The 13,604-nt window shown below is 31.1% G+C and overlaps 1 protein-coding gene across 1 annotated transcript in view; it reads right to left on the bottom strand.

Annotated features, from left to right (window-relative positions):
* The window catches only part of TMEM260 (transmembrane protein 260), a 106,518-nt gene that overhangs the window by 91,915 nt on the left and 999 nt on the right, over positions 1–13,604 (bottom strand). Inside the window, exons 2-3 of the mRNA XM_007472937.3 lie at positions 9,335–9,366; positions 8,459–8,610 (exon numbers count right to left, since the gene is read on the bottom strand). Of these exons, the coding sequence (XP_007472999.1) occupies positions 8,459–8,610; positions 9,335–9,366 (184 nt within the window). The remainder of the gene's footprint in view (positions 1–8,458; positions 8,611–9,334; positions 9,367–13,604) is intronic.

Genomic DNA, 13,604 nt, shown 5'->3' with positions numbered 1-13,604 from the left:
TTATAAATGGCTAATCTGAGTTTTGTCAAGAAGGTTAAAAAAAAACAGCTAGCAGGTATAGTAAGTTCTCTTAAAAATGGGAGATTTAGACAAGTTTCCAAGTAACAGGTTAAGAACCAAGTAAATGAGAAGAGATTAAAAAGTTGGATAGGGGTTTGGGGGAAGGTATGAGAAAGACAGATAGGAGGTGACGGGAGAGAGAAGAGATGTGAAGGATGAATATTGATGGAGGTAGGCAATCTGTTGGAAAAGACAAGAGGGAATGGGATCAAGGGTTAGTCTTAGCAAGCATAGAGAAAGTGGGGAGGTGATGTCAGAGAGATGTGAAATGAGGAAGAGAAAAGGGGAAACTGGCAAAAACTGGTACTGGCAGCATGAGAACATACAAAGAAAGTAACTATCTAAATCATGTCATGATTTACAATAAAATGGCAATTTCATCCTAAGGCTTCTATTCTAGGCTTTGTTCACAAAACAATGCTATCTAGGATCCTTCCAACTTATACCCATAATTGTGACCTAACTTCAAACTATGTTCTTAAAAATGAAACTGGAAACTGTTTTTGTTTCCATTCAATTTTGGGAGCCATTTACTGCACAGTTACTTTCTTGCACCAAGAATATCTCCTCTTTTTTGTCATTTTCATACTTGGTTCACATGTTCACACAAATTACTACATCTTTGTGAGATAAGGCAAAAATAAATTCTACTTATAGTCGTTTTAAGACTTGTCCACAAAAGTATACAAATCAATTATATAAAAAGCAGCAATCTATACATATGGTAATTAAAGATGTTTCCCAAAGTTCTGAAATACATATGTATATACAATGTGAAATCTAAAAACTAAATATGAGGTCTAAAAAGGGAGTTTTAAATAAGCAGTGAATGCAGCATTGCTACCAAATAGTTTCTGATTACATCAAAGATTGATCCATTCATTCAACAAGTATCTAATGATTCCAGCTATCTCCTCAAATCAAATATTATCACATTTACATCTACTTGTGGAAAAAAAACTTTGGTAAATAGCTTGGAATTCCAGAACAAAAGTGAAGTGTTTCCCTTCCCTATTAATTACTAATACTTTTAAGAAAAGTAACTTCTTATTCCTATTTTAAAATTAATTAAAAGTTAAAATGAAAAATTAGAGGAATGTGACCAGTAAGAATTTCTATAAGCAATATAATTTAATCATGCAATGTCCTCTATAACTTAAGGCTAAATATGACAATAAAATTATTTAATCAGTTATTCGAAAAGTACTTATTAAGAACCTATTATGTGCCAGTCTCTATACTAGGTACTGGGAATTTAAAGACAAAAGTAAAAGTCCTTGCCCTCAGGGAGTCTATATTCTATCAGAGAGACATTTTAATAAATAAGTATATATATATATATAAATATATAAAAAATACAATGTAATTTCAATGTAGAGAGACATTGGCAGCTGGAGATCAGGAAAAAGGCTTCATGTTGGAAGCATCAATTTAGTTGAGGTGGCAGTTGATTTTTGCTTTGAAGGAAATGGGATTCCAAGATGTAGTGGGGAGAAGGAAATGCATTATATTTATGGCAGACAAACTGTACAAGGACAAGGAGAGATTGAACATTATGTTTGAGGGTCAGCACAAAGGCCAAATTGACTGGATTATAGACTTTGTCAAGAAAAGTAATATTTAATTAGCCTCCTTAGATGATAAAAACTTTAAATGCCAAACTGATGAGTTTGTAAATTATTCTAAAGGTAATAGGGAACCACTGGAGTTTGAGTCAAGAGTGACACAAGAAGATTTGTGCTTTAGGAATATGAGTTTCATGGCTATGGAGGAGCATAGATTGGTAATTTGAGAAACTGCAGTAATCCAGATGAGAGGTGATAAGGGTCTGAAGCAGGTTGGTGGTCATGTGTCTCAAATCTGGTGATAGATGCCAAAGCTGTTGTGGAGACAGATTTGACTGTATTCAAGTTTAACAAAAATTCACAAATGTTTTCTCTTATATAGTCTTCCTGAGAGATGTCATTTAAGGGGGAAAATTTTAATTTTACAATTACTTATTTTAAATTTTCCTAAATATGCCATCAGGCAATCATGAAAGTCTAATCCAAAATAATTCCCTAAATGACAAATGATTTTTTTTATTCTCTCCAATTCAAGATTGGCCTCCTTTTTAAAGAAATTAATATTAGTTATTATTAATAATATATAGAAGAAATTATTAATAGAGTATGTTTATATACATATATAATAAAAAATTCTGTCAAATTTTTCAGTCTAGACTAGATTATATTTCAGTCTAGAATGTATTTTGCATTCAACAACAACCACTAAAATTGGATAAAAGTATACACTAACATATTATTCCCAGAGGCACAGAATAAGGCATATCATCAGAGCTAAAGCCTTATAACTTGCAAGCTAAAATCCAAGTATATGTTCCAAAATTTCAAAATGCATATTTTAAAAAATTAATACACCATAATTTCAACAAAAATATAAAACCAAAATAATGAAAAGTGAAATATTTTTCATTAGCAATATTAATTAGTTTCACTTGAAAATGATCTTTAAATTACACATATTTTAATATTAATGTTTATTACCCAAGTTACAGTTAGCATGTTTATTTCAGTTCATTAAAATGGTTTCCCTCTATTTCATTAAAAGGCTGAAAAGTTAAATCAATTCCAATTTACTATTTTACTTATAATTTTAAGAAAATGAGTGCATTTAATATTACAACTATAATAAGTGATGACTAGTTCCAGTAGCAAAATCTCGGCAGGAAACAGATTTAGTAATTTAAGTGTTTCATAAGTTTTTGTAATTGAGGAAACTTTTCATAATCTGACATTTGTTAAAACCACTTATTAGAAATTATGCAGCACAGTAGCTGTGGAAATATGAGCTCACTTCACAATTATAAAGTCAGCCTATGTAGTCCTTTCCTATTGTATATAGTGGCATAAACCCCATAGCGGCCTATCAGCTAACTGGCAGGCAGGGGGCTGCTCTATTCAAAGTGAGAGATACAAGCTGCAGGGCAAAAACCTGGCAGCTCCCATCTGACCCCACAATCCCCTACTGGTGACAGCTCCAAGCTCCATAGCAAATTAGGCCTTCTCATATTACAATTGAAGAAGACAGATTCCATTAGCAGTATCTGAAATTGAGTGGAGAGCTGCACTGTTATCAGACTTGACTCATAAGCACTGCTATTAATCAGAGCTATGATAGCATTTATATATTTCAAGCTATCTGCTGCTGCTGTGATATTCTGCTACAAAGGGTTGATGGGACTTAGGAAAGTGAACAATAGAGCTTTCTGGGAAAAGCAGAGTAAATCAAGAAAGTCTATGACTTCCGAACATTCTGAAGGGATTGCGGTTTACATAAATTTTCTCCCAATTGGAGATTGAGCTCTTCCTCATCTTACACATGGGATTTAGTTGTCACTCAATGGTAACAGCTGTGAAAAGGTGAAGCGGCCCACCGCTCAGAATACTGCCTTCGCTTTTAAAGCAATTAACCCATGAACAGGAGGATACCTGGTGATATCAAAGGGATTAGGCTAGGCAGTGCATTATTAACATTTCCTTGAACTAATTCTAACTCTGACTAGCTGTCAGAATAGACTCCACAGTCTTAAAAAAAAAAAGAGTTTTTGCCCTGCTTTTTTCCTTCAACAATGAAGCTCTGCTACTTGAGCCTAATATGTCTGCTTTATAAAAAAATGCAAATGAACCAAGCTTTTAACGTACTTAAACAGTTTGATTCAATGCAATGTTATTACATGTATGAGAAAAATATATGATCAATTAGCTAGGGATCATAGCAGATATTCTTCTAAAAGGAAATTAATGCTTCAGTACTTTCTATTCTTCAACTATTAAAACTTGGTAACTATTTGTAACTTATGCATAGCTACCTCTGAAATAAGGAAAACCTCCACATTATTCCCCATGGCAATAATCTAAAATAATATTTGAAATGGAAAATCCTAATATTCCTTAATCAAGAGATTCTGCATTCTTTAAGATATGGAATTTCCATTTTCTATTCATTACTGAATGGAATCATAGTCAAGGCTGGCATGATGATAGCTTCAATTAATTTGCAAAAGTTTTATCAAATTAGTATTTGAAAACAATGTTTTAAAAAAATTTTCTGATTTACATAAATAATAACATTGACACAGAACAATCTGCCAGATGTAAACAATCTTAAGTTTGAGTATATTGTCAGTTCCATTATATAGTTGTAGTATACAGGTATGACCCACTCTGCACTAAAATATGACATACCCTGTACTATAATCTTATACATTTGTTCTAATTAATATCTGGAAATGCATAACATTTGCTATTTACCATTTTTACATTTCACCATTTTAAACCATTCATTCTCATGTAATTTCTTATGACTATATCTAAAGATTAACAGTGGAATGGTGGGCATGATTAAATCTCTGACATTTTTTAAAATTTAGCACAGAATTTTCTTTTGAAAGGTGAAGTTCATTTTCAGTTTTAAAGTAGGTGCCCAATAACTACGCTGAATGAATCCACGTTAATAAAACTTATTTTAAATCACTAAATTCAGCCTTGTTTTTTTCAAGAGATGCTGTTTCTATCCATTCCAACATGCAATGACAATTCATTTCTCATTTCTCTATCTTGTACCTACCAACAACAAACAAAAAACAAGCAAAAAAGTCCTAACAAGACATCCGACAGATTCCAAGACCAAAAACAAGCTAAGCCCAATATAAAGAATGTTTTTATAGGTACATTGACCATCACATGCCTCACTCTTATATCAGACTCTGTACTAATGTATTTGGAACTTAATGATGTATATAGGTTTAATTAACTATGACTGTAAGAGGCCCCAACTATTTTCACTGAGGAAGAAAGGTAATGCTTGCTGTATGTGGACACTCATAAATCATTCATGGCTACCCAAAGTTTTTATTTCTCTAATCGATAACTTCTTTAAAATTTTAAAACTGAAATAACCAATAATAGTCTTCCATATAATTCTAATTATTATATTTTATATATTATATAATATACATGTATATATTATATAATAATTATAATTATTATGGGAACTTTTTCCTTTAAACTAATATGTTTTATGAATTTCAAAGAGTATACTTCAAAAATGATTCTACCAAATTTTAGTCACAATATAATGGCTACTTTAATCCTGAAGCTGCAATAAAAGCACAAAGATTTTATTAGATATTACTATGTGTCATGCAGTATCATATTAATATAGGCATTATTTTAAATGAGTATGTGATTTCATATTAACAAAATCTATTAGCCTGCTTCTGAGACTTAGTACTTGTATGACCTTGAACAAATTACCTCACCTCACTGGGCCTCAGTTTCCTTTTTTGTTAAATGAGAGTAATAAACTAGACAATCTCTGAAATCCCTTCCAACTCTTGATTTATGATCTTATGAATTCCCACAATGTTTTCAAATATAATCCAATAGATGTGTAACAAATTGTCAATTATAAGAAATGCACATAATTGAACATTACAATGTTGTTGCTTCTTGAGAATATTTCCTAAAACAGTAATATTTGATGCTATTTTCCTGATTCACATATAGCATTAAAGCACAGCCAATATTAAGCTATTGTTGCCAATCATTTCTAAGAATTGACTAAAATACATCATTAATGACATTGCACAAGTTTTTTAAGGGATGCAAAAAAAGTAAAAAATTAAATAGTAGTCAAAGACAGAGTAAATTGTTCTTTCAGTCTTGTTCACTGTAAATTGGAGCTCTTTGCATCAATATGCTTAAAGAGAAATTTGCTTTTAAAATACAATCTTTGTTTAAAAAGGAACTAAAGGTCTTTATATCAACCCCAACAGTTAAATATAGTGAACAACATGTGAACAGTTACCTGGGAAAAAAATAAACCTGTTAAAAGAATTAATTTACTGCACACCAGTTAGCACTAATCCTACATGTACAGTAATGTTCTTTTAAATAATTAAAAAAAGACACAAAAGTAGATTCAACATCAAAATGTAATGATGATTTGACATGCAAATGAATAAAGTAGTGAAATATATCTTAAACAAATGCCTAGCTGAAGTGTAAATCTGTTAAAGCAATACATTTACTACATCCAGGTTAAAAAAAAGCTTTCACTGTAATGGCGGCACAAAAACTATGCCCTGCTGTTGGGTTTATGTTCACAGAAGAAAGGTTTTAAAGGTTAAGTTCAGGTCACACGACAAATGAAATTGTAACAACCCAACTGACATTGTATAATGTCTTCTTCCACTCAATCAATAGGGTACTGTTAGTCCTATTACCATAGAGATGGCTTGCTCCCTTCTGAAGGGTGTCTATTGTTTGACAAAACAGATTTGTCAACTGAACTGTTTTGTTCCCAAAGGATGTGTACTTTGTCAATTATTTGTATTCAAAATAATGAAGCATTTTCATATTAAAATATGTAGAACTACAGTATAAGTAGTTGGGTAAATGTTTTGAAAGAATGTAGGAGAGCTTTTCAAAATATAGTTTTGATTTCAAATGAAAGACCTTAATAAGTATAAATATGTAATTATATCAAATTAAATATTATGATCTTTAAAAAAACATAGGTAATATGCTATCATATGTAAAGACATTGTCAAGTATAATACAGATCATTTTCTTTAAAAATAAGTTATTTTTTTTAAAGAAAATTATATTCTCAGTCTATCTAGAACATTTTTAAATGTTACCTTGTATATGTGGTATTTTGTTGTCATGGATCTGACAGAGTGGCATTAATAATACATGTTAGTAGATAATATGCAATATTTGCATGAATAATATTTATGTCAATATTTGTATGACTTCTTAAGATATCTATTAACCATCTAAAGGAATATAAACACATTTTCTAAATCTTCATAAAATGTAATAAAATGTATATATTAAAAAACGCATTTCCAAATTTTAACCTAGGGGAGATTATGTCATGTTTTTTAAAATCCTGAAAAATCAGCTTCTCTCTCAATGAAAAGACTGACAGATTCTTAATTATAGCAGTCCCAGTAGGAATAGCTATAATAAAGATTATTCTGACCAACTGAGAGAAGGGGGGAAAGGATTCTTAACATTAATCAATCCAAACAATTGTTTTTTAACCAAACCTTTAAGATTTAGAAATAACTTTAATATATATACAAGTAAATGCAAGGGCATTATATAAAACATAGATAACTATATGCTAGAGGATAAAAATATGAATATGAAAAGTTAATATAAAAATAAAATAAAAGATGCAAGTCCATAGAATCAAAGAATTTGAGAGTTTGCAGAACCTCTGTGGTCTTCTAATCCAAGTCATACATGAAAGGAATTCCTACAATCATATACCTGGCAAGTGGTGATCTAGCCTCTGATTTTAGAGATATAAGAATGCAAGATTATTTTTTTGAAAAATAAGATTTAGCAAAATCTTGTTAAAACTTTACCACAAGACTAATTACGTTATAACATTAGCAAAAATGATGATGTAAAAAAAATTGGTTTCAAATAGGCATACATTTTGTACTTTGGGAATATTTTTCTATTCAAAGACAATACTTAGAACATTTCAGATAACTATCTAACATGAAATATACAATATTTTTAAGAAGCTATTTAAAATGAAATATGCCAACATTTTTTCCTTTTCAGGGAGAATTTAAAATTTGTTTGTATTTTTTTTCACTTCTGAAGTTCAGATCAGAGTAAGATTATGAATCTACCAAATGTCATTATCAAAGTCATTTGAAGAAAGAGTAATAAAAATAAACCAATAGCCAACTACTTCATTAAAAAAATAAGATAGCCTTTTAAGCACAAAGACAAAATTAATAAAGTTCTGATTTGCTTTGAAACAGTTAAAAAATAGGCCTAGAACATACACTAAGCATAATATTTCTATTCTCAGAAAAAAATAAATGGAACATTATAATATCTAAAATATATAATATATTTCATATTATATAATATAATATATATAATAAAATATAACAACTGGAAATCATTCCTGGTAACAGAAAAGCAGCTGCTTACCAGCAACAATGTAAGTAATGAAATGATGTTTACCATTTACCAAAAGGTGAAATTCATATTGTCAACAGGACCATCTGCATTTTCAGAAATGACAAACATCATTAGTTCTGCCTAAAAAGAGATATGTGATAATGAGACAGAATAACACTATCATTTCTTTGTAGGCAACAAACCCAAATGGGCAGCTGTTTGAAAGAAGTTATCTGATAGTAATATGAAATTATCAAAATGAAATCACTTGTTACAAAAAACCATTTGGGGGGAAAATATTTTGAGCATCTATAACTCAGATCTCATGAAAAAATGCTACTTTTAAATACCTTTCCAGTTACTCAAAATTAATTCTTTTGACTTATCAATTAATTTACCTGAAAACTGTGAAAAAAAGTAATGATGCTGCAGCTGCTCCAAATAAGCCACAAAGAAGATTTACTCGGTAGGCAATGGAACCAAAAGGGAATAGACCAATTGCCAGTTTGGCCAACAGAGTGAACAAAGGGTAACCGGGAGGATGAGCAACCTATGGACAAAAAAAGCAACAATCACAAAGTTTTCTTCTCGTCAAAACAATTTACACTGGAATTAACTTAAAAACAACTCCTTTCTCAGTTAAATTATGAAGATTAGAATCCCCTAAGCATATCTTTGAACACGGTTTCCCTGTAACATCTTCTCATGCCAATATAAACCAGCAATTTCTTTAGTTAGTTAGGCATAGTGCATATCACAATATATTACTTAGATAGGATGATACATTTCATTGTCAATTCTAAAATCATGTATTTAGGTTCATACTAAATTAGGGTCACTCAAAAGGCTATTTTTAAAAAGGAGATCCCCAAATATTTTATTGCTTAGAAAGTTGAAAGACCACACTCATATTGGATTACCACCATGCTGACAGTCCTAAGGTCTTGCCTAAAGGGATCATGCACCATAATAAAGTTTATTAAATAATAAAACTTATTAAAACTGTTAACCCGATTTATTTTATTCTCCACAGCTTATACAAAATTTGGGTTGATAATAAGACAGCTACTATATATACAGTAAAGCCTTTGCTTTATAATTTAGTATAATTGGATTGCAAATTTAAAGTAAATTGTCACATACTGTACTTATAAGTTAGTAAAAAATGTGGTTTGAAAATAAATTAATCTACTTTGCTCCATGCTTAATTAAACTTTCTTAATTCCTAAAACTGTTAATGAGAGCATTGATTAAACAATAAAACTAATACTTACTCCAAGCTCATATGCGGCTGTGATCAGCTCCCCTGTGAAAAAATAATGTAAAACCAATAATTACTATTAGAAAATGACACTCCTCCAAAGTTTTCAAAATCCAAATGCTTGCATTGGGGTTTTGCATTAATTTGACTGGATAAAACTGTAAATCTGTAGAGATTTAACGGCATGAAATTTTCTAAGAATATTTTCTCCCTCTGATCTTGTTGCACAAAATATCTTTTGTACTTTTTAATTGGTCAGTGAAAGTACAGGTGAGTTTTATTAAATATACTTATTTGCATTTTGTAATTTTTTTAAAACCTAAAAACGCCTTGATCTAAGGAACTGCTAAAAAAGTAACAAATTGTTATTAAACACTGTATTAGTCTTCAAGGATTTAGTATAGAACTGCCTACATTGGCTTTTTAAATATATATGACTAATAAGATGTAAAATATACCTGTAATCATATATTCAACAGCACATATGTTGTGGTTTAAATTAATATTTTTAAAATATATTCAATGCCTGCTCTAAGCTTCAGTTTTATTATCTAGCTATTTTGTCTTTACTAAAACAAGTTAACACAATTCAAAATCAAGTAGACTATTAGCCTATCATTCAGTAATTCAGTTATTTGGAAACTCAATACCTTCTGACTTTTAAAATACTCTGGCATTTCAAGGAGCTGTATTTTTGTAAATATTTTGTAAATGCTCCCTCCATCTATAGATCATAAACCTTTTAAAACTTAATAGATGATCTTTCAGAGTAGCTGTGGGCAAAAACTTCATCACTCTGAAACCAATTTGGTGATGTGCCTCTCTGATCTCAGGTTAGTCTATGACAATGTCAGTTTGTCACTAACAAGAATTCAGAGTCATCTCCATGCCAAGATGATATAAAGGAACAGGGCTTTACTACAGAAGATGACTTATTTGTATTGGCACTCAGTGGCATAGTCCTACTTTCTAAGGGACTGTTCCTTAAAAATGGAGACCATGCAACTAAGAATCTTTTCACTTTAAATAGCATTTCTAATAATTTCTTTTAAAATAAAAGCATTAAGAAATGTACATCAATGTCAAATATTCTGTGCTTTAAGAGGACTAAGGATGCTTATCCATATTTAGTTATTTCAAGATTTGAAAAGGGATGCAAAGCTATCATGCTAAGTAACTGTTAGAAAATAATGAGACAACTACAACTAGATTTTTATGTCTTAAGCTGGTGACTCTGGGACAGTATGGAACAATAGGTTAGAAGACAGCCTTCCAGTCAGGAAAATTTGAGTTCAAGTCTTATCATTGACATGTAATGGCTGAGTGATCCTGGGCAGGTCGCTTAACTTATAGATGCTCCAGGTAACTCTTTAGAACTGTAATTTGCAGAGAAGATACTGATCCCCACTGGGTGGGAGAGATTACTCACAGGGAGTTCTCAATGCCAATGATATCACAGATCAGTCTAAAATCCAAAAATCAATTAGTAATTATTTCATACTCATAACCTCTGAGGCACTCTGCAGCTTGAAAGTTGGCCTATTCAGGTAAACGGCTCGTCTTTGAAATTTTCTCATAAAGATACTTAAAAGCAGCTTAGAAAATTTAAAGACTAAGCATCAAATTTTTTGTGTGTACCACAAATACTTTCTTAAAAAATAACATTTTTAAGGAAAACAGCAATGAAATTTAAAAAAATTTTTTAATGTACGAAGCTGACACAATTCAAAGTGAAATGGAATGTGAGGCAATTAGCACAACTGTGGATGGTACATTTCATGATGAAGTAAAGATTATTTAATATGTAGTTACTATTTGATTCAATATTAAGTACATCCCAGATTCAAGGTGACATGCCAGGAAGTAATGTTTTTTTTTTTTTTCATGGCAGTGTTAATCTTTTATATATCTCTATAAATGCTTAAATTCTAGAGAAGGATGGAATCTTATAGATCACTATTTTAAAATTACCATACATTCCATAAATACTCACTATTAAAGTCAATACTTAAAAGTGAATATATAAGATAGCATAGTTTCTCCTAAATGCCTCAAAATACAATTTTCTTTTTTTTTATTTCTCCTTTCTCTATCTCTTCTAGCAAAAAGTTACCGTCTTTTATTTTACTTGAGTGTTGCAAAAAAGGAAGAAATCTAGGATGTCTGAAATTTCCATTACTAACTAGTCAGGATTTTTAAGCTAAAACCTGGGGTGGAGAAAAAAGGACAAATTGCTTCAGATACAAAGCATAAAAATACACATTTAATAAGAAGCTAAATATAGATATTTTGGTGCCTACATTTGGTGTTGGACCTGAAGAAGAAAAAGTAGTAATAAGATACATAAGTAACAACCTACTCTTCTTGAGAGAATCTTTACTTTTCTCCCAACACAAGGTGTCAGGCCCAAATGAATAGGAAGCTGAAATAAAATCTCTGTAAAATCTTAGCAGGTTCACTTACCCTTAGCTAATGAAGTCACAGAAATTCATTAGTCCCCCAAATACTAGACTGTAATAAAGGTCATTTTTTTACACAACAATTTGGTCATAGGTCTTTAAATACTTGTGCCATTCTGGATCTAGACCTTTTTTTAAAGTCAGATTTGTATGTGAACTGGAGGATGGAAAACATGATAATATGAGGTCTCCAGCTGGCACACAAAAGACAATCTGTAGGACACACCAAGAAGAAACATCAGTGCTTTATATTGGTTTTATGATATGAACTTTATTTGAAAGAACATTTACTTACAGATAAATACAAACATTTCACTAAAAAATACAATAATTCATTATTATTATCAAGTAAAAGATTACATTGACATAACTGAAATAAATGCTTTCATCATTACCAAATACAAAAACAAAGAATAATGAAAGGAAGAACTTGGCTTCAAAGGAGAAAATAGTTTTAAAGTGAAACTCATCTTTAAGACATCATATTTATTTGGGCAATGTATTTATCTCAAAAATATGATTAGCAAGATGTAGCATATAATCACTGCTTTGACAATATAACATCATAAGCCTGGCAGCTAGGTGGAGTTATGGATTGAACACTGGGCCTGGAGTCAGTAAGACATGAGTTCAAATTGGCCTCAGCCACTTACTAGCTGTGTGAGCCTATGCAAATCACTTAACTCTGTTTGCTTCAGTTTTCTCAATTGGAAAATGAGCTGGAGAAGGAAGTAGCAAACCACTCCACAATCTTCCCCTCTCCCCCCCTAAAAAGGATCACTAAGTAGAAGGACAAGACTGAAATGAATGAACAAGGAAGATGGAAAATTTATAAAATCTTCTAAAATCTTTTGCTACCTTTGAGAAGAATTACTCCCCTCACCTAAAAGTGAAAGGAATTTATCAGAGAGGGATATTCAGAAAGGAAAACTAAGTTCTTTTTGTAAGTACTATGATGATGAAAAGTATGCCAAGAGAATTCAATTCTAAAAAAGATACATTTTCTTTTGTAAATAAATTCACCCATTTTTGAATGTTTTCATTATTCCAGCTTTGCATGTAAAATAGCTTGAATGAAGTAAACTCATAGATAAGTAGTAATATTAAATACCTTATAATGAAACAACAGGAGTAACATTTCTTCTGCTTACCCAAACTGACAGGATCACCCTAGCATAAGTTTGATGAATCAATATCTGCATCTGAACAAATTTAATCAAGTGGACAGATTTATTATCAACTACCACATTATAGCTTTAATAGAGCAATTACACTAAATCATCAAATCTTCATTTAACAAGACTGACAAAACACTGTGCATTGATTCTCCCAAGAGAAGGAGCTAAAATATACAATTCAAGTTCTTAAAACGATACACTGTAACTTGTGGATAGGAGGAAAACACTAGCTATTAGACCCAGGGTTTCAAAGAACACTGACCTTGTAACCAAAGGGCCTAGTTTTCCAGTTCTACTTGCAATTCTATCTGCTTGTGTAAACTGGAGCAAGTCACTAAAACTCCCAGGGCCTCAATTTCCTCATCAGTTTAAAAAAAAAAAAAGAGGGTGGGCTAGATGGCCTGAGGTCCTTTTCTGATCTAGATCTATGATCCTGTGTGACCCTGATCAAGTGGTTTCCTCATCTATAAAATAAGGTAACTGACTTGGATGATCAATAAGATCTCTTTTTTATTACAATTCTAAAGCAAGCTAGCTCTTGTAGCAAAGAGGTAAATTATTTTCCCCAATGCTCCGCTTTCTTTAATTCCAAGATGTTAAACTAAGAGCATTAAACATTCTTTAAGTTGGAGACTTAAAAACACAA

Source organism: Monodelphis domestica, chromosome 1 (genome assembly GCF_027887165.1).
Source record: "Monodelphis domestica isolate mMonDom1 chromosome 1, mMonDom1.pri, whole genome shotgun sequence".
NCBI lineage: Eukaryota > Metazoa > Chordata > Mammalia > Didelphimorphia > Didelphidae > Monodelphis > Monodelphis domestica.
The sequence above is the reverse complement of the archived record's forward strand: the minus strand, read 5'-3'. Positions and strand labels throughout refer to the sequence as shown.